Source organism: Talpa europaea, assembly GCF_964194135.1.
Source record: "Talpa europaea genome assembly, chromosome: 6".
Classification (NCBI taxonomy): Eukaryota; Metazoa; Chordata; class Mammalia; order Eulipotyphla; family Talpidae; genus Talpa; species Talpa europaea.
In genome coordinates this window covers 85,960,231-85,982,715 of record NC_140072.1, presented here as the reverse complement: position 1 = coordinate 85,982,715, position 22,485 = coordinate 85,960,231, and the positions used below count along the sequence as shown (strand labels likewise).

At 39.7% G+C, this 22,485-nt stretch overlaps 1 protein-coding gene across 1 annotated transcript in view; it reads right to left on the bottom strand.

Annotated features, from left to right (window-relative positions):
- Nucleotides 1–15,555: 15,555 nt before the first annotated feature.
- SOHLH2 (spermatogenesis and oogenesis specific basic helix-loop-helix 2) overlaps nt 15,556–22,485 on the bottom strand; it is a gene marked incomplete at its 5' end in the record, with an annotated part of 50,278 nt that continues 43,348 nt past the window's right edge. The window contains 5 exon segments of the mRNA XM_084234880.1: nt 15,556–15,967; nt 16,641–16,711; nt 18,266–18,288; nt 18,294–18,356; nt 18,506–18,653. Of these exon segments, the coding sequence (XP_084091006.1) occupies nt 15,690–15,967; nt 16,641–16,711; nt 18,266–18,288; nt 18,294–18,356; nt 18,506–18,653 (583 nt within the window). The 3' untranslated portion in view covers nt 15,556–15,689.

Sequence of the window (22,485 nt, the reverse complement as noted above, 5' to 3'; positions counted from 1 at the left end):
AGTAATGGGTTTCTTTTTTTTTTTTAAGATTTATTTATTTATTTATACAAGCACTGGGTATAGTCAGAAGCGTGGGAGGGTGAGAGGATTCACCAGAGCCAGAGCGGGGAACAGAACAGGCAGACTAATGAAATACACTGCTGAGGGGAGCAGCGGGTGCAGCATGAGAGGTCTGCGTGCCATGTGGAAACTTCGCCGGCGGCAGGGATCGAACCGGCACTGCAGAGGCCGCTGGCAGCTTTGCAGCCCAGCACTCAACTGCTGCACCGCCAGGGGAGGCCCTAGTAATGGTTTTCTTAATTGCTACCTGCACTGAAAACATGAAGTCTTGTGCAGTTATTGGTGTTTGTGTTCTCCCGGTGACATTGTATGATCACACTTCTCTTCTCCATAAATGAAGAGTGTTCCCAAGGTCATATCAACTGTAGCTCACACTTCATACCCACAATTCTGAGTATCCCACTATGTAACCATTACATCTGATCTTACTCCCTATCTTATCTTTACATCTCCTCTCTCTCCCAGTGCTTTGATTCCAATGATTTTTTAACCATACACAACCAAGACTTCAATTCACAGATCCCCTTGAAGGTGCCCTCCTTCCCTGCTTTACCTAGCTGGGATTCCTTGGTTCTTCGTTATTGGGACGCTCTTGCACATTCCCTTAATTCCTCAGACCCTAGATTCTCAAAGTGAGAATTTGTGAAACCCCAGTTAAATTTCTGCCTATTAGGCAACAGCATCCAGGCTGCTGCATTGGCCCAGAGCAAAATACACTAAACATGTCGTGACTGGTCTCACTTCAGATCCATGACCATGTATTTTAAGTGAACTCTCATGCTACACAGCAGCCTCCCATTGCCATAGTCTATTCACTCTGCCACACTCCTAGATCATTTGATATTTGCTCCTTTCTGCTCAAACCTTCCTGCTCCCACCATCACACGTCACTTCTGCATCTGAGTACAAATGCTGCCTCCCTTCTTACCTTGATGGGATTACTCAGGATCATCACTCAAGCAATTACTGGCTATCTTTCTTTGCATTGTAAATCTTCCATTCTTTACAAGAAAATTTCTGTTGGCACACATGCAGATTTCTCCAATCTTAAAGACACCCTATTCAAACCCCATATGCCCACCAGCAACTGTCCCATTTCTCAACCTCCTTTACAGAAAACTCCAATAAGAGCAGTGTATTCTTCTGTTTTCTTGAGGACCTCTTCAGTTAGACTTATGTCTTCACCAGGCCACCAAAATCATTTTTTTTTAAAGCTACTTTTCACCACCCACAACGAAAGCACTAGATTACTGAAGAGCAGTCTAACCAGCCCCTCTACTTCTGCTTTTGCTGCCTGCAGTCTGTGCTCTGCCCAGTAGTTAGAGTGATCCTTTCAAAATGCACATCAGGTCATGTGCTTCCTCTGCTCCAGCTTACACTGACTTACACCTAGTAAAAAATTAAAACCAAAGTCCAAACAATGGCCTTTGAAGATCAATATGGTATTGCTCTGTACTCTCTTCTCCCTCACTCCTTGCGAGTCCCACTGTCCTCTTTGCTGCTCCTCAGATGCACCAAGCTTGTTCCCACCTCTGAGCCTGTTTTCTCATTTTAGCCAAGTTTCTTCCAAATGCCAAGTTTCTTCCAAATGCCAGCTTCTCAACAAATCACCCCTGGACCCATGGCTACAACATATCCCTCTGTACCCTGCCCCTGCTGCCTTCTTATCAAGGAATTACAGTTCATGACCAGCTGACATAGTGTTTGATCTTTATTTATTTGATATATCCCCCCCTTAGAACCTAAGTTTCCTGAAGTTAAGGAATCTTCTAGAACAGCGCCTACTACATAGATGACACTCAATAAAGAGTTGTTGACTGAATCTATCAGGCAGATATATTTTCACAAACAGACAAAGATACAATTATGATATTTACTGTACATTTGTAAAAATGAAAAATGTTATTGGAAAATTAATTTTGAGATATTCTTAAAATAAAACACAATGGCAATGTCAGTTATTAAAAAGAGTGATGTGGAGGAGGCATGTGGAGCAGAGAAACAAGTGCAGGAGAAGCTGTGCTTGCTTATTAGCCTTGGACTTGTACCAGGGACTTGGGGAACATGGAAGGAAACATTTGAGAGAGACAAAGATGTGGGTGAGAGACACATGGGGAGGCTGACAATAGCAACCTTTATATTGACTTGTCCTTTTATTTTGCTCTTTTGAATCCAGACTTGCCTGACCCCTTCAGCTCCTTTCCTATGGTTCCCTGCTAGAAGCTGCCTTAGATTTGTGGCAAGTTTTGGGCCTCAGTGGCCCTGCATTGGGTCAACCATTTGGTTGGGTATTTATTCATGCAGGGATGAGGAACTTAGGGTGTTTCATTGGGAAACTATATCCTTTCTCTTCTCTTTGTGCACATTAATTCTTTTGAAGTTCTTTTCTATCAAAAAAAATAAAATAAATTGAGTGAAGTGTTGATGTACTGGTTATGGAAAATATCCACCAATGAGTTAAGTGAGGAAAAAATGAGTGCAGGACAGTGGATTATGATTCCAGTCTGTTAAGAAATCTAAATCTCTGTGAGCATAACTTGTTTTTACATGCATGAAAGAAAAGCTAGAAAAAAAACACATCTATTTATTAATATGGGTTAGCCTTCAGAGAGTAGGGTTTTGGGGGAAAGAAGAGACTTTTATTCTATTCTATTTTATTTTATTAAAGATTTATATACACATAAAAGAACTGGGGTACATGCCAGAGGTGTGGAGGGTGAGAGGATTCACCAGGGACAGAACAGGAAGATGTACTGAAATACACTGCTAAGGGGAGCAGCTGGCAAGACAGGAGAGGTCTGCCGTGCCATATAGGCAGCTCCCTGGCCGGTAATTGAACTGTTGCTGCAGTGGCTGAGGACAGCCTCATAGGTTGCACTTTAACCCCCTGCACTACCAGGGAGGCCCTAGACTTTTATTCTATTTTACACAATTTTGCTTTGTTTAAATTTTATCAATCCACGCCACTTAATTAATACATAGTAAAATTCTTCAAAAGACAAAACTATGCCAATAATTAATGTTGTTGATTATTGTTGATATCTATGAATCTGAGTAAGAGGTAGGAAAGCGGGAATTATAGGGAAAACAAATAGTGGAATGTGTGCTTTCAAGGATAGGGCAAAGCTTGTGCAGAAAGGAGTGAGCAATATAATGAGCAATATATTTACTGAGCTCCCACTGTGGGAAAGTCGCTATCCTTAATATTATGTTGCCTGCTCCTCTCAGAACAAACTTGCAAGGTAGGTATTAGCTCTGAAGATGAGAAAAGTGAGGTTGGGAGAAGCAGATTGCTCATCAGTTCTAAATTAAGACCAGAAACAATGGCATTGGGGCTCAGATCTACCTTGTTGCTTTTCACATAGATGAGCCCCTAAAGGCTGGCACGTCAAGGTGGAGAAGTTCTGGGCTGGAGATTACCAACCCAAGAGAGGGCCCCTTAGGAACCCCAGTACCATGTGGAGAATCTACACAAACTACTAATAAAATGCTTCCACCTGACAGGTGAAAGGTGTAGGGAGTGGTGGAAGGTTGGGAAAAAAGTGTCAAATATTTAAGTGTTGTGCTACAATGGTGTCAGGGCAGGAACAGGGCACTGAGCAGGTTTTCTGATCCAGCAGACCGGGTAAAGGAGGAGTCCCGAGAATCCTGGAGGTCTCAGTGGCTTTTGCAAGCTTTTATTGGGATTTACCAGGCATGTGGCAGGCAGGGGTGCTGGGGTGCCGGGAGGCTGGCAGACCTCCCAGCTCCCAGCAAATCCACACTCTATCTGGGCTCTCTGGCGTTCTCTCTGCTTCTCTTCTCTCTCGGCTTCTGTTCGTTCTTGATTTCTGCTGGCGTCCCCGTGAGGCCGCCCTTATAAACTCAGTCTCTCAGCCCAGGTGTACCCACTTCAGGTAACCTGCCATCAGGCATGCATTCAGGACCACGGGTTCCCTCATCTATCCTAATGGCGGGAGGGCAGAAAAGCCTGATACTTTTACCTTACCCTACAAATGGGGAGCTAGTCACAAAGGAAGGGGGCAGCTCATGGAGGACTTTATTACTCACCATTGAGGTTAAAAAATCCCAACAGGAGTCTCCCTCATGGCACAAGCGGTTAAGCACAGCACTATGAAGCTATCTGCAGCCATTGCAGCATGAGTTCGATCCCCGGGCAGGGAGCTACCCATATGATGCAGCAGACCTCTCCTGGCTCACCCACTGCTCCCCTCAGCAGTATATTTCAGTAGATCTGCCTGTTCTGCTCCCCACTGTAAGGGGAGGATGGACACAGTGCAGGTTTTCTATGCTCCAGCAGACCAGGTAAAGGAGGAGTCAGAGTCCTCAGTGGCTTTGCAGGTCTTTTATTGGGATTTACCCGGTACACAGCAGGCAGAGGTGTTGGGGGGCCGGGAGGCTGACAGTCCTCCCAGCCCCCAGCAAATCCTCACTCTATCTGGGCTCTCTGGCGTTCTCTCCACTTCTGCTTCTCTTGCTTCTTTCTCGGCTTCTGCTGACGTCCCCAGGACACCGCCCTTAAAAGCCCAGGTGAATCCCATCTACCTATGCCCACCCCCTACTCCAGGTGCCCGCCATCAGGCATGCATTCAGGACTGCAGGGTTCCATTATCTCTCCTGATGGCGGGAGGGCAGAAAAGCCTGATACCTTACCCTACACCCACTCTGTCTCTGGTGAATCCTCTAGCCCCCACCCACTCCGCACCTCTGGCCTGTAGCCCAGTTCTTGTGTGCATAAATAAATAAATCTTTAAAAAAAAAATCCCAACAGCTTGCGGAAAACAAAAACATACTCACTGTACAGGATCCTACAAAGCCAGGAAGAGTGGTCATGAAATGACAGAGAACCCTAATTCTTTTTTTTCTCCCATACAGTGTCCTGGTGAGCAGAAAGACGGGAGAGGGAAGAGGCAAGACAACCTTAGCTACCTACCATGTGGGGAGGTGTAGGGTAAATGAAAATTGTCAGGATTTTCCTCCCTCCCATTATTAGCGTTAATGATAGATCCCTGTGGTCCTACATGCATGCCTGATGGCGGACACCTGGAGCAAGGTGTGGGCATGCATAGGTAGACGCACCTGGGCTGAGAGACTGGGCTTACAAGGGTGGCATCATGGGGATGACTGCAGAGCAGCAGAAAGAAGAACCACAGAAGCAGTGGTCAAAGGAGCAACAGCAGCAGAAATGACAGCAGAGAGCCAAAAAGAGCCCGCAGAGAGAGTGAAGATTCTCAGAAGGTGGGGGGGGGGCTGGAGGCCTTCCAGCCTCCGCCCCCTCCATATCCCCACCTGCCATGTACCTGGTTGCAGCACTACAATACAAATGATGGAAAAAGCTCAATAAAAGCCTGACAAGGGGCCTCCCCGGTGGCGCAGCGGTTGAGCGCTGGGCTGCGAAGCTGCCCGCAGCCTCTGCAGCGCCGGTTCGATCCCTGACCACTGGGGGAGGGTCCCACATGGCGCACAGACCTCTCCTGCTGCCCGCTGCTCCCCTCAGCAGTGTATTTCGTTAGTCTGCCTGTTGTGCTTTCTGCTCTGGCTCTGGTGAATTCTCTCACCCTCCCGCGCTTCTGACTGTACCCAGTGCTTAAATAAATAAATAAATCTTAAAGGAAAAAAAAAAAAAGAAAAGGACTTAAAAAAAAAAAAAAAGCCTGAGAAAGCCACTGAGGGCTCCCCCTTACCTGTCTGACCAGATCATAGAAAACCTGCTCTGTGCCTTACTGGCACTACAGGAGAGTTTACTGCATGCCAGGAACTTTATAAACATCTTCAATCCTCAGAATCTGGAAAAAAAAAAAAAAAGAATATTGCTACCTCCATTTGCTGAATAGGAAGCAGGTGCAAGGAGGTGAATATCCAAGAATATGCAGCTAATAAGTGGTGGAACTACGCTATGATCACGCATCGTGACTTCTAACCTCATGCTTTTCCCAAGACACTAAAGATGCCTTTATGGGTAGCTTAGGGGCCGGCGTGGGAGGCCATCAGTATTCAAGACTGCACAGTGCACAAGAGCATCAGGCACTGATGAGGAGGAGGTAAGGGTCAGTGTTAGAACCAATGGCTGTGGTATAAACACACCTTTGTGAAAGGGAGGTGTGGTTTTCCCTGCCCCCACTCCCAGGCAGCTGCTTACAGGTCCCAGTGTGCCATGAACTGGATTTCCTGAGCAGGGGAGCTACTGGGAACTAGGGTGGAGCTGGGCAAACTATTTAACACGGAAGGCCGGTGGTCTCTGGGCTGTTGCTTCTCTGGCTTTGACTTGCACAGTCATACTGCTGGGAAGGAGACTTGAAGGAGACACATGGAGGAGACAAATGGGTTAAACACACGCGGGGAGGATGACAATGGCAGCCATTATCTTGATTTGTATTTTTTGCTTCTCTCCTTCCTTCTCAAACTTGCCTACTCCCTGTCGCCCCTTTCCCTTGGTTCCCCACCAGAAAGTGCCTTTGATTTGTGGCAAGCTCTTGGGTCTCAGCAGCCCTGCTTTGGGCCTTCTGTTTGGCTGGGCACTTGCCTACAAGGGGCTGGGTCATTTTTGATGTTTTTTTTTTTTTTTTTTAAATTTTATTGTTATATTCCCCATACAATTGCAGCCCCCCCATTCTGACCCCAATCCCTCCCCTCCCGCCCCCGCCCCCCTAAAAGTGTCTCTGGTTCATAGTTTTTTGTTGATTTTGATTTTCACTTTCTTATAGTTATTCATTTTCCTGGTCCCTTATTTAAGTTTTCTAGATTCCTGCTATGAGTGAGATCATCCGGTATTTTTCTTTTTCTTTTTGGCTTATTTCGCTGAGCATGATCCCTTCCAGCGCCATCCATGTTGCTGCAAATTGCATGTGTTTATCTTTTTTGAATGCTGAGTAATATTCCATGGTGTATATGTACCACATCTTCTTGATCCAGTCATCTATTTTTGGGCATTTGGGTTGTTTCCAAAGCTTAGCTATTGTAAACAGTGCTGCTATAAACATAGGGGTGCAGGTGTTCTTTGGAATTGATGTTTCTGTGTCCTTTGGGTAAATACCTAGGAGTGGAATTGCTGGATCATATGGAAGCTCTATGTTTAGTAGGTCCAGAAATCTCCACACAGCTTTCCACAGTGGTTGGACCAGTTTGCACTCCCACCAACAGTGTAGAAGAGTTCCTTTTTCTCCACACCCTCGCCAGCATTTGTTGTTGCTAGTTTTTTTAATATGTGCCATTCTCACTGGTGTAAGATGGTATCTCATGGTAGTTTTGATTTGCATTTCCCTGATGGCAAGTGATGTTGAACATTTTTTCATATGCCTGTTGGCCATTTGCATTTCCTCTTCAGAGAAGTTTCTTTTTAGCTCTTCTGCCCATTTTTTGACTGGATTATTTTCTTTGTTGTTGTTGAGTCTCATCAGCTCTTTGCAGATTTTTGTGATCAGTCCTTTATCATTAGTGTTGGGTGCAAAAATGTTCTCCCAGTTGGTGGGGTTTCTCTTTGTTTTTGTTATTGTCTCTTTTGCTGTGCAGAAGCTCATTTTTGATGTTTTATTGGGAAACTTTCTTATCCTCTCTATGCACTCTAATTCAGTTGAAGACCGATCACACTAGGAATGTGTAGGGCAGAATGACACAGGCCAGGTTTTCTATGAACTGAGCAGATGGATGAAGGAGGGAGTCCTGGAGCCCTCAGTGGCTTTTCACGCTTTTATTGGGATTTACCGGGTACTTGGCAGGCAGGGTGCTGGGGGGCCGGGGGGCCGGTAGGCCTCACAGGCCCCAGCAAGTCTTCACTCTTCCTGGGCTCTCCGGCCTTCTCGTGTATTCTCTCTGCTTCTTTCATGGTTCTGCTTCTGCTGGCGTCCCCGTGACACTGCCCTTAGCCAAGGTGTACCCACTTACGCATGCCCACACCCTACTTCAGGTGCCCACCATCAGGCATGCATTCAGGACCACAAGGATCCATCATTAATCCTAATGGCGGGAGGCAGAAAAGCCTGAAAATCACTTATTCTACAGAATGTTCTTCCTTTGTATGTGCAGGGGTATCTAGACCCCCTTAGATTGTATACCCGTTAACAGTTCGGGTCCCCAGGTACCACCAGGTACCACTAATGGTCCAGCACACTTCCATTGAAAAAATTCTGCTGTCTTTTGCCTTTAAGTGGTAGCAGAATATCCATATGCAGACAGCAAAAAATAATTTTTAACTGGAAGCCTGTCATGACTGGCTTGGCTTTGCCCAAAGGATCTGATTAGTATTCTTTAACTTTGAGTAACATTGAAGGAAATACCAAAATGACACAACGCTGATTCTAATAGCTGAGATTTAACATTTTTAACTCAATATCTCTAATGCAGTTAACTTGTAATAAGATGCTAGTTAGGTGCCTCCTTTTCACAAACTTTGGGCCTCAACAGCAGACTATTTTTTTATTAAACTTAAATGTTCTTATATTGTTGTTCATTTTTGCACATTTGATTTCTCCCCTCAGGTGTATTCCCATAAATCTCCCACCACCTCACCTGTGAACAGTCACCATAGTCCCTTGTGCGTGTCCCTCCCCTGCTGTGATCCCTCTCCCTCCCCTGCTTTATGCCTCAGATTTATAGTTTGCCTGCAAAGTTTTTCTTTTTTTTTGACCCTTTGTTCAGTTTGCCTATGTTCAGTTTCCCTATATTTTTCCTATAAGTGAAACCATTTGATAATTTTCTTTTTCCTTCTGACTTATTTTACTGAGCATAATCCCTCCCAGCTCTATCCATGTTAACAGCAAACCATTTTTATAAGCACTTTTGTTCACCACTGCCAGAGCAGGGCAGAGGATGTCCCTCTTTGTAGGGTGAATTTATATCATTTTGCTGTAGGGTTGGAGAAGTGGGAGTATTTTTCCCAGCCTTGACTGGACCAGGGCCAAGGTTGTAAGTGCAAATCCCTTAATTTGATCTCCCTGTAACTGCCCTTTGGATTGACACAATCCTGCTGGAGCGCAGCATTTTATTGAATCCTTTGTTGTAGATTTTCCATTTTAGGGAGAATTGATAGTGATACTAAGAATAAACACATTCTGTGCCAGTCAAATTCTGTGGCGAGGTTTAAAAAGGAGCTGGGAAGTCTTATGGCCAGCAATAATATTTATATTGAAACTCAGCTCTTGCTTCACAGGGTGAGGGCAACGATGGTCAAGAATGGAATTCTCTTCCCCATATGTGATTCTTCTCACATGACTCAAGAAAGTAGGGGAATATTTTGAGCTCAGAGTAATCTTGCAGTAGTTTCTCAGTTGCCTAAGATTAGAATTAACCCCTCAAAAAGTCTTTTATGCCAAGATAACATGTTCACATTTAAATTTTTCCAAATACTGTTTTGTTTCTAAAGAAAAATAGATATCTCACCTCTTTCCTGTCCCCTTACCTCTCTCAAAAACAGAGGTACTTTTGTCCAGTCTCTGCCTTACTACCCTATAAAAGTTTGAACTTATTGTCACCATGACCAAAATAAATTTGGACTATCACCTTTAGCGAGATATTTAAAATTATTATTTTACCAGTTAAATGCCATAAAAAGATAGGTGAATTACAGTGCTCAGATAGGAGATAAAAATTAATGCTTCAACCACATTGGCCTTATTTTTTATTATAATAATAAAATATAAAAATATACAGAGAAGTGAATACTATGAGCTTTTGATCTTAATGATTATAAACAATAAATTCAGGAGTATTAGAATATCATGAGAATCAGTATTTTTTAATTATTTTTTTATCACAGTAACAATGGTTTACAGCATGGTTTCAATATATAATTTGGTATAGAATCATACCTTTTCAGACAAATGTTACCACACTGCACCTTCCACCAAGGCACCTATAATCCTCCACCTGCCCTCTCTGGTAACTTCAGTTCTGCAGTCATCTCTCTAGGGTTTATTTTGGTTTAGTTTTCCTGTCCCTTTGTTCTGTTGCAAGAACCAGAATTAACACAAAGCAGTAGGGGTAAAAATCAGTAAGTTTATCCTTGTTGATGTGTACTACCTAAATATACTCATGGCTATGAGATTTTCTGTTAATAGTTTCTAGTTTAAAATTGAAATCAATTGTATGTCTATGGAGGAAATAACCTGCAGGGAGCTTTTTTACAGGCTGTGTCCCTGTGGTGGTGGGTGCCATTTTCCCTGATGCTGTAGCAATGCTTCTCCCCCTTTCCGGTGACACATCCTGTAACATTTTCACAGTGCTTGCAATGTTGAGACCTGTTATTGGTGATTTAAAAATAGCTGGGCAAGCTGGAAGTAGAGAGGCTGATGTCAGTCTTGGGGAGATTCACAACGTGGCTGTGCATGGTCATAGACGGGACTGAATGTGTGTTCTAAATACCTGATGACACGTAAAATTCTGGAAAGGCTGCATTCAAGATTACTAACTGGCACACTGTATTAAACCCTTCAAGTAAAGTTGTTTCCATGGAGACCCAATGGCTTAAGGAGAAAGTATGCTGTTTTGGAGAATATACTCAGATTTTCTTCACTGTACAGCAGAAACTTACCGTGAAAGTTCAAATCTCAGTTGACAAAAAAAGGAAATACCCCAACCAGTTAAGGATATGATAAGGATATGATAAGCTGGATTTCTTTGGTTAGATTGGTCATCTTTTTAATTCTCTACTTTCCTCTCCTACTAGAAAAGGTGATTCTTGCATTTATTATTATTGTGTTATTATTATGCTCTATTATCCTCATTTACAGATGTTACAAGCAATGTCAGTGTAAAAATAACAGTCAAACACATGATTTATAATAGCCCAGACAGTGGAATTAATATAACACAATGCCAGATAAAAAAAATTAACCTTGTTTTCCAGATGCTGTGCTGGGCACCAAGGAGGGCAACAAGAAGTTAAGGGTTCAGATCTTAATAGCTAGGGAGGTCAATGTTATATGACACACCTTTTTAGCTGAAGTATAAATGAAGGATGCAAAAGGTACCCAAACATTGAACAGAATGTACATCAGTCACAAATGCAATGAATAGAAGGTTGGACAGAATCTATTAACATACTGCAGAATGTTCTGGGACACCCCCCAAGTCTGGCAGACAAAAAAGCACCATCATCCTTTGGTGCACCATAAGCATTTGCAGTTCTACAATGCATTTTTTCAGGTGTCAGGGAAGTGATTAAATAAGTAAACAAAAAACCCAAAACCTTAACATATTCTTAGATTAAAATAACAGGCTCAGAAGCCCCTTGATCAGGAATAATTGCACATTTAATGTCAATGACTCATTGTGCGCCTTGTCTAAATAAACTAAACTCAAACTTGTGATTGTTGGAATAGTTCTCACAATAAAATTGGGTGCATTGCTTCCTTTGTTCAAATACTCACTTTGATCAAATACTCTTTGTCCAGCTACCAAATAAATAAATGGTGTAGAATCTCTTAATTTCTAAGTCATTTTTTTAATTAGGTAATTATTTTGATGGACATAAGAAAATAGCCTAGGACATAATGAAAGAAAGGAATAATTAAGTGCTTCAGAAAAAAAACTTTCCCAACATCTTCACATAGACTTACAACTATTTGGGAAAGAAACAAATGGAAAAGGATATCTGCTTGCAAAGACTTCTTGGAATATTCAGTTAGGAAAACCACTTTTAGAACAAATTTATATATTTTAGAGCTCTATTTCCTGGAATTTCTCCCACCAATGCTCAAACCCACGTGGTTTATAACTGATATCTAGAAATCTTTCCTTTGGGCAAAACGAAAATATTTCTACTGGAGTCTGATGAGCAAAATTCAGCAGCACACAACATACCATGTCATGTAATTGTGTGTGTGCACATGTATGTGTGCATATTCTTGGGTGTTTTGTGTTTAAAAAAAAATTATGCTAGGATGTTAAAACAACCTTGAAAAATAGAGATAAGAGGCTTCTCTGCTTCCACAGGAGTGTCACGTTTCCATGATGATGAAACCATCTATTGATACCCGATTAACCAAGGTGATCCATGGGTTTCCTGCTTCCTCATTCCATGTAATAGGGAGACAGGCAGAAGGAAAGGGGAAACCAATGGCATGCCTGCTAGTTGGATTAAAAAAATGTCAGGAGTTTCAGGTTCCGGTCTCAAGATACCCCAATGCCAAGTATTCAGAAAAATGAGATGTTTTCCAGCTTTCTCTATATTGCAAAAGTGGCGGTCTGCTTTTAACAGTGAGAGAATTCACCAAGTGGTGAGAGAATTCACCAGACACAGAGTGGGGAGAACAGGCGTATCTACTGAAATACACTGCTGAGGGGAGCAGCAGGCCAGAGAGGAGAGGTCTGCTGTGCCATGTGGGTAGCTCCCTGTCCAGGGATAGAACTCATGTGCAGTGGCTGGTGATAGATTGATAGTGCTGAGACTTTAACCCTTGTACCACCAGGGAAGCCCAAGAGTAATTTTATAAAGCATAAATATTCAATAAAATTAAGAAAGCACTTTCCTCACACCAGCAATTTTTATTGTCATGCAGATAAACTAAGTGAACCCTATCTCACTTTCTTGGTTATGGTTGTTTTTGCTTCTACTCCCCGAGACAGAGACTGCTAGCTACAAGTGGGAAAACTGCAAGCCTTAACCTTTTCTAGGAAAATTTTTTGAACCTTTTTCATTGTGAAAATGAAACTGTGTTATGACCAGTCAACTTAATTTTACAAAAGAAAATGCTGTTTTTTTGCTGCAGGCTGAGGCCAAATTAACCTTTCCTCCTTAGCTCACAGTAGAATTTACTTGGAAGAAAATACTTTATTTAAAATGAAATTCTAGTATTAGAAACAAAGCTGGATACTTTCATGAAGTTCAGGATAATGGCAACCAGCCTTGGGAAAAAAAAGAGTTTTAACAATGAATCTGGTAGCCTTCTTTCAATGTTAAAGAGAAAATGGTAACTGCAAATAGCAAACTGACAGGATGTATGCGTTGAGTCTCTAATTGATTTGTTGAACTCCTAGACACAGGCTCTCACATGGTTCCCCTGGAGAAGTAGGACAACCTGACACATAACAAAAGTCCAAGTAGCAATTAAGACCAGTTGAGAACCTAAGACTATGTATTAGTACCCAATATATCTCAAGCATATTCCCTTACAAAGCCAAAGCAATTACTTCTGAAGGCACAATTATGAAGAGTGAAATGAGCTTTTGAAATAATAAGCACAGAACCTTAGTTGGAAACTCCTAGTTCCTTTATAAAGTTTGTGAAACAGCTACAGATTCCACCATCACAGCATCCTTGAAGAAAAGTTATACAATTTAACATGAAAATTAGGCTATGCCTAAAGTATTTTTAAATTTCTCAAAAATCTATTAAATTCCTTATATAGTTCTACTAAAACAGGGAACACATTTTATTAGACAAAACAAAAATGGGTTACCATTTTCAGGGTCAAAACTGAATATTTTCTTTAACAATAAAATATTATGCATAAGAATATTTCCATGAAATATAAAACAAATATTTTTCTCCCCTTATTTTCAAGTCTTTTCTAATACCCATGGGGAGGATGAGATGAAAAAAATAAAGAGTTGCTACTCTGTAACTAAAGATCCAGAAGCAAAAATTTACCTGCTAGCTATCATTTCACTCACAAGATTACGAAATACAAAGACAAATGTCAATTTATTCATTAGTAATCAGTGTAGAAGTAAAACCTCTCTGAAACTAAAATAGTTTGGATGGTGAATAACAAAGGAAACACTCTAAAATTTTGTCAACTCTAGAAATGATCCTACCTAGAAATAAGTGACAGTAATCCACAGTGCTACTAAAAATTAGAATCAAGTTGCAATATCTGTTCACAGACACCAGAGTACCAAGGTACCTCCCCAACCATCATTTTATCAAGTCTGTGTGGACTTTTTTTATAGAGCACTTTTTTTCATAAATTGTGGCATGTTTTTTGAGAAAATGTAGGTCACTTAGGTGGTTTGTTCTTGTAGCTCTCTGGTTGAGGGAGACCCAATTGTGTAAGGTAAGTGAAAGTGTGTGGCTGGCACTCTGCTGCTTGTCTTTTCATCTGCAGACGCTTTTAGCACCATTATCAGAAGCCATACATTGTAAACTTTTTTGATATTAGCTTTCAAGGTCATTCTCTATTCCATTCTTCTTATATTGTCAAACTGCGCCAATAGGTGATCTAGAGTGTGAATTTCAAACATGTGCTATCAATATGCCCAAAACTGTTCTGCAAAGAAAAAAACATTAATTAAATCATGGTCTATTCTGTCTCATGATGTCAGAAATATAATTTCATGTCCCAAAGTAATATGAAATGATTTCTAAAACAATTTAAAGTCTTCAGGTGAATGCACCTACAGCTTTTAAAATATGTATTACTGATTGTTGTTAAAAGTCATCATTTTCTTGCAACAATTCTGACAAAAGCTACATAAAATAAATATATATTGCTCAACAAACAACAAATAGTCACACTGATTTTGTTCATTTATCCTGGTTTTTCTGTATAGTGAGGGTCATTAACGATAGTAATATATCAGTAGATATGTCACATTTTAAAATGTCTTTTAATTCTCTTTAAAATACTCTTCTCATATTCCTGTTTTCCAGATGCCATATAGAGATAATAGTACCTACCTCAAAGAATTATTTCAGATTCATTAGATCATCCAAATAAAGTACATAGAGTATTTGACATACTGTCTATTGAGTACTCAAAAGATATTAGCTATTATTAATATGCTAAAGTATCAGTAACTATGTTAAGGTCAGAATTTTTTTTCAAGCAGGCTAGTCTAGTTTGGATCTTACTCTAGAACTGGACATGAAAGGACAGATTTTCCACAAAACGGACAATTCTTACACTATAGTTGCTGATCCACCTCTCTGGAATGCTTCTCCATTCCTTACTTTCAATTCCTAATGGTTCTACTGAACTAATTCTTACTCTTCAGATTACAGCTTAGACAGTACTTCACCCAGGAGTAAGTAGTCCCTAACCTCTCCCAAGCCTAAATCATATATATATATATATATATATATATATATATATATATATATATATATATATACACTAGGGTACTCCTCAGATGTGTTCCAATGCAATGCACAGTTCCCAGACTTTTAGTCTGTTTTCCTATGACAGTAAATCTTCATGAGGACAGGGAGAATGTGTTTTTTTGTACACTGCAATCTTAGTGGTTAGCATTACACTAGAACACAGTGGGTACACAATAAATAAGTGTGATCTGAGAATATCTATCGCATGAAATCAGTCTGGTTGGTGTTATAAGGACAGATTTTCATGCAGTATGATCGACTTCGTGAGCCCAGGAGATACAGCAGCAGCTAGTTATGGGGCCAGTTGAGAGCAAAGTTGTTAAAAGTGGATATGGGATCTTAGAAGCCAAGGGATGCGGGGAGGAGATCTACAGGTAATCAGGTTCCACCTGGTCACTGAAGATCACCCCAGCAGAACCACACCTAGATTTACTGACTCTGGATATCTAGCTACCAGCCCTACAGCTTAGGGAAGGAGAGCCTGGGTTAACTACATCTGATCCCAGTTTAAGAGATTTCTGTCAAGAGTAATAACAACAAAATGCAAGTCTAGGCACCTGCTGGCTAGAATGAAAGAGTAGTACAATCTGGTCTAAGACCCCAGAAGACTTACCAGACACTTGGGATGTGTTGTGCATGTCTGGCCCAACATAGAAGTACAGGGTTGAGGAAGAAATTTTGAGACTTTGGGCATGGCTGATGGAAAATGAATAGAGGTGTTCTGATTTGTTACAGCAGCTGCATCATAGGAAGAGATGACTTTAGAATAGTATCTGACAGCAGGAAAAGAATTAACAGAGAGAGATTTGCTGGAAATGCGAGTTTTATACATATCACCAATAGCACTCTCTGAAGCGTAGTTGGACTGACCTTTAATTTAAAAAAAAAAATTGTCAGCATATACAACTCTATATCTCTGAATTACTAGATGTATTTTAATAAATTTTCCTCTATTTCATTTCCCAATGTTACAAATATATACTATTGGTACACTAAAATGCTGATAAAAAAGTAAAGTAAAACTTTTAATAGTGACATTTAATTGACATTTAATGCAACAAACACACCATAAATTAGTGTTCAAAAGACCAAATTTTTAGAGGGGTCAGACAGAGATTTGCTTTGGGTGGGTGTTTATTTCTTTCATCATAATCAAAGCTTGACGATCACTATGAAGTAAGGAAGAACATTAGAAAGAACTTCATTTGGTCATGAATAAAGTTTGGTCGATTTTCTATCAATGGAGCGGCTTATATATATTATAATAATATTCTGTATAGTAACATCTATATTCCGTATAGAAGCTAAAAGCAGAAAAAAATTTAAATCTGCATCATGAATGTTAATAAACCAACCTTAAGCAAGACCATGAATACCTATTTCCTTCTGGACATTAATAATAAAGTAAGATAACGTAATTTCTATGTCTACTTAAAAACAAATGTATCTGAAATATTTGTGAAAAATTATTTCAGCAAATGTCTACAAAGATTTATGGGATGGACAAGTAAATGCAACCTAATGACATGTAAACATTGAATACAGATATATAGGTCAGACTTTAGCACAGAAACCTGGTGACTTCTGGTGATCACTTCTTCAGCCTTCAGTTTACTGATGTAGATTATGAAAGTAAAATTTAAAAAGCTTAACTGATTTCAACTGTTCCAATCTTCTTTCAAAAACAGTTTGGCACCATACTATATACATGTGCTCATGTTCTCTACCTCATACGTCACATATGTTCATGTATCCAGGCCAAAGTCCAAAATATAGAAAAATCTACATATTGGAAAATATTTCCTATAACATTTTATATAAACTCTCTCTACTTAAAAAACTAGAAACACTAAATGTAGTAAATGGAGGATAATGATGAAAATTATTCTATAAATAATTCTATAAAACCACTGGAACAGTGATGAAGATTAGATAATAAAAAATTAAAGTATATAGAAACAATGTTAAGTAAAATTCAGGCAGCAAAACTGGATGTCTAATATCATTACTACTGTAGAAAATTACACATAGAAAAAACTTGAAGGAAATACATTAAAAATGAACATAGTCATTATCTTAGCTGGGTTAGTAAAGGATAATGTTGCTTTTCAAATGGAAAAATGTATACAAATAAAATGAACCTAGGGATTTTGACTCAATGTGCTTCAAAGTCTCTCCAGTCTGAACACACCTTAACTCTATGGTCTGGGTGTATTTGGGTCTTCCCAATAATAGTTGCCTCAGGTGATGTAATATTAAGAGAGAACAGAGTACATAAAGGCCTTAACTCATTATCACGAAAAGAGTTTTACACTTTTTTTTTGTATTTATACATGAATAGTGCATGTATAAGGGGTAACACAGGCAGGCACATGCCTCTAGCCCGATGTCTGTCTGAGTTCATCTAGGCTGAGTTACTAATCCCTGTGACATTCAGCCACAGCTACTTTGAGTAGATGAACCATGGCTCATGGCTATTTTCTTTTTTCTGTCCTACCCTCCCCCAAGCCAGGAGAAAAGTCTAAATTGACTTTTTTTAAAAAGATTTATTTATGCATACAAGAGCTGGGGTACAGGCCAGGGGTGCGGGAGGTGAGAGGATTTACCAGAGACAGAGTGGGGAACAGAACTGGCAGACTGACTGAAATACACTGCTGAGGGGAGCACTGGGTGAGTCAGGAGAGGTCTGCTGCACCATGTGGGTAGCTCCCTGGCCGGGGATCGAACTTGTGCTGCAGTGGCTGCAGATAGCTTCATAGGTTGTGTCTTAACCCCTTGTACCACCAGGGAGGTCCTGACTAACTTTTTTGATTATATGAACAAGGAGGGATTACATTTTATTTTGGCATTTCTCTTTTCACTTTAGACACCAACAACCATACTTGTTCTGGGGCTTCTATTATTTCCCCGTAATAAGCACGGTACCTTTATTTCAGCACTTAACACATTACAGGAATCATGTTTTGCTTTGTGACGTTCTCTGCCACTAATTTGCCATCTCCATAAAAATAAGAGTTTCATCTTCTTTGATCTTTGGTCCCCATCTTTGGGAAAAGATTACTAATTCTTAGTAAACACCTGAATTTTTATTATGGGTGGATCCAGAGCCTGTTTACACTTCTAGCATTAGTATTGGAAACAAAGAACAAGTTGACTTAAGGTTCATACCTCTGTGCCATGATTGTGCTGGGTCAGACAGCTGGATAGGTGTTTGCTGTTTCTTACAAAACCTCCTATTACTCTGAAGTGCTTCTGTAATCTAAGAAATAGATAGTAGAAATCTATTTATAGATTTTTTAAAATACATACACACATATACATTTCCTTATAAAAAATCTAAAAAAAAATATTTGTGGCATTAAGGCATTGTCTATGAGGACAAAATTCAAGGGTTTGGGAGTTGAATACCTGGCTCATAATGGCTGGAGGGATTTTCTCTCTGACATACTTCACATAATCCACTGTTGCCTCAAGAATCGAAGCCACATCATTCTTTCTCCCCTTTACGTATGGTAATAGAATACGCAGCTGCTCACAGCAGTATTTGATTCGTTCTCTGAGCAGAGAATTATAATAAATAAATAATAGTTAGTCTCATCTCCTTTTTTATACACAAGGACAAACATCCTTCCTCTTGGTTTGTTCTTTTTTTAAAGATTTATTTATTTATGCATATAAGAACTGGGGTACAGGCCAGAGGCATGGGGAGTGAGAGGATTCATCAGAGACAGAATGGGGAACAGAGCAGGCAGATTGACTGAAAACACACTCCTGAGGGGAGCAGCGGGCGAGTCAGGAGAGGTCTGCTGCACCATGTGGGTAGCTCCCTGGCCTGGGATGGAACTCGTGCTGCAGAGGCTGCGGATTGCTTCATAGGTTTCATCTTAACCCCTTGCGCCACCAGGGAGGCCCCACCTCCTGTTTTTTTTTTTTTTTTTTTTTTTTTTTTTAATAAAAGAACTATCCCCCTCCTCATCCAGTCTCCATTTCAGAGCAAGGTGGTGTCCCCACGAGTCGGCAAACTCCATAGCCCATAGGATTAAATTCCTGGGGCACCCACTCATACTGCAGCCACGTATAATGTTTATGCAGATGGCAGTCCTAGCTCACATACCCCAGGCTTACTGCAATATGAAGGATAACAGACAGTGCAGAGTCCACATACCCTGCTGCCTACAGAAACATAAAGATGGAAACACATAGATGGGGGTCACACACTAGATGCATAATTCCTTTTGTGATTCACACTAGAAGCCTAAGAAGGTAAAGAACAATCAGGATATTCAAGTCACTGTGACCTGAATGACATTTCCAGCAATAGATCAATTAGCATCTCTCAATATATGGGCTTTACCATATGTAACTGTGTTCCAAGCCAAAGGAAAATCAGTAAGTTGCTTTACACTGAAGTAGTTATGAACAGAACAAATAAACCAATCATGCAAAGAAAACAGCTTGCAAGCTACTTTAAAAAGAAGCAAACTTAATTTTTTATAGTTCTAAAGATAAATACATAGGCAATGTAAATCTAAATTGACCTAAGCCTTCATTACCTTCACATTGTCCACATGTTCATTTAACAAACATCATTAAGCACTTGTCTTGTGCTCAATACAACAGAAACAATATAACATAAATTGGCTCCACCATTTACTAGCTGGAAACATTGTTGGTAACTTATTAAACCTCTCTGAACCTCAGAAAGGCCCAAAAATTTTTTGATAAAAAAATCTAATATAGCCAGTGAACAACTTAAATATTTTAGATCAGTAGTGTTTTACTTTGACTTTGAGGAGTTCTGTGGAGCTGTCTTTCTGGAAAGAAAGAGGTGCAAAAGTCAACAATAAGTATGAAGAGCTTTCAAAGTTTTCATACACTTTGAGATGGTACTTCCACTTATAAGGATCTAAAAAAAAGAACAAACTTCTTGTAAAAATGTTTTCAGTCATCAGTAAGATATGCAAAACAATCTAAACATGCAAAATAAGTACTTAAAGAAGCACAGTTCTATTAGCTTAGAATATTATCTAGCTGTGGAGATGATATGATATAAACTTTACTGGGAGAAAATAGGATAGTTTGTAGGATACCAATATAAGATATAAGATAGTACATACAGATGGTAAATCATGATCACAGTCATTAAACAAAGCAAAAATAAAGCATTGAAAAAAAAAAAGATGGAAAGCAACAACATCAAGTAATAGTTATTTCTGGGCAGTTGGGGCTAATGATAACAATCTCTTTTCCTTTTATTTTCTATATTTTCCAAATATTATTGGTGGGAACTTGTCACTTTTCTAATGAAAAGTCACAATAAAGTTTTCTTCTAATATTCTATTAGGAAAATGTTCAAGCAAACACATCATTAGCTAGGATTCAGACTATTTTATTTTCAGGTAAAATTCATATAAAATATACAAATTATTTTTTAATTTTATTTTTATATTCCCCATACCCCCTTATTTTGACCCCAATCCCTCCCCTCCCCGCTCCCTACCCCTTATAGAGTGTCTCTGGTTCATAGTTGTTTGTTGATTGTGATTTTTACTTTCTTACAGTTATTCATTTTCCTGGTCCCTTATTTAAGTTTTCTAGATTCCTGCTATGAGTGAGACCATCCAGTATTTTTCTTTTTCTTTCTGGCTTATTTCACTGAGCATGATCCCTTCCAGCTCCATCCATGTTGCTGCAAATTGCATGTGTTTATCTTTTTTGAATGCTGAGCAATATTCCATGGTGTATATGTACCACATCTTCTTGATCCAGTCATCTATTTTTGGGCATTTGGGTTGTTTCCAAAGCTTAGCTATTGTAAACAGTGCTGCTATAAACATAGGGGTGCAGGTGCTCTTTGGAATTGATGTTTCTGTGTCCTTTGGGTAAATATCTAGGAGTGGAATTGCTGGATCATATGGAAGCTCTATGTTTAGTAGGTCCAGAAATCTCCACACAGCTCTCCATAGTGGTTGGACCAGTTTGCACTCCCACCAACAGTGCAGAAGAGTTCCTTTTTCTCCACCACCTCGCCAACATTTGTTGTTGCTAGTTTTTTTAATATGTGCCATTCTCACTGGTGTGAGATGGTATCTCATGGTAGTTTTGATTTGCATTTCCCTGATTACAAGTGATGTTGAACATTTTTTCATATGCCTGTTGGCCATTTGTATTTCCTCTTCAGAGAAGTTTCTTTTTAGCTCTTCTGCCCATTTTTTGACAGGATTATTTTCTTTGTTATTGAGTCTCATTAGCTCTTTGCAGATTTTTGTGATCAGTCCTTTATCATTAGTGTTGTGTGCAAAAATGTTCTCCCAGTTGGTGGGGTTTCTCTTAGTTTTGTTATTGTCTCTTATGCTGTGCAGAAGCTCTTTAATTTGATGTAGTGCCAGCTGTTGATCTTTGCCTTCACTATCACTGCTTTGGGTGATGTGTCTGTAAAGATGTCTTTGATGTGCATATCCCGGAGTGTTTCGCCTATATTTCCTTCTATGTATTTTATGGTTTCAGGTCTTATGTCTAGTTCTTTAATCCATTTTGAGTTGGTTTTTGTGTATGGTGCAAGGTAGTAGTCAAGCTTCATTCTTTTGCATGCAGCGACTCAGTTTTCCCAGCACGATTTATTGAACAAACTTTCTTTGCTCCAATGCATTAAAATATACAAATCTTAATGATGCCAATCTGTTCTGAAAAATGCACACAACTATATAATGCAAACCCTAATCAACATCATGACCACAGAAAGTACTCTTGTGTGCCGTGCCAGTCAATCAACCCCCATAAAAGGCAACCACATTTCTGGTATTTTCCATTCTACCTGAGTTTTACCTATGATTGAACTTCATGTAAATCAAATCTTATAGCAGACGCTCTTTCACTCAGCATAATGCTTTTGAGCTTTTGAGAGTTACCATGTGGTTGGCTGTATGAGTAGTTTGCTCCTTTTTATTAATAGTATTGCATGGTACTGAATAAATAGACATAGCTTATTTATCCATGCTTTCATTAGTGAACATTTGTTAGATTATTCTGCATATCATTTTGTGAATGCATGTTTTCATTTCTCTTGGGTAAATATCTAGGAATTGAGTTATATTGTACATATGTAAGAAAATGGCAGAATTTATCCCCAAATAGTACCATTTTACAACTCCACCATCAATGTATGAGAATCCTTTTTTTATCATTGAGGTAGTGTTGATTTACATTACTGTGTTTTGGGAGTAAAGACTATCCCTTCCCATGCTATTACTATAGGAGATTCACCACCAAAGCACCCTGTATGAGAGTTCTTGTTCAAAGTCTTCGATAACATGTAATACTCTCTGTCATTTTCACTTTAGCACTTTGGCCCCTCTGAAATATGCATGGTAATATCTCATGATTTAATT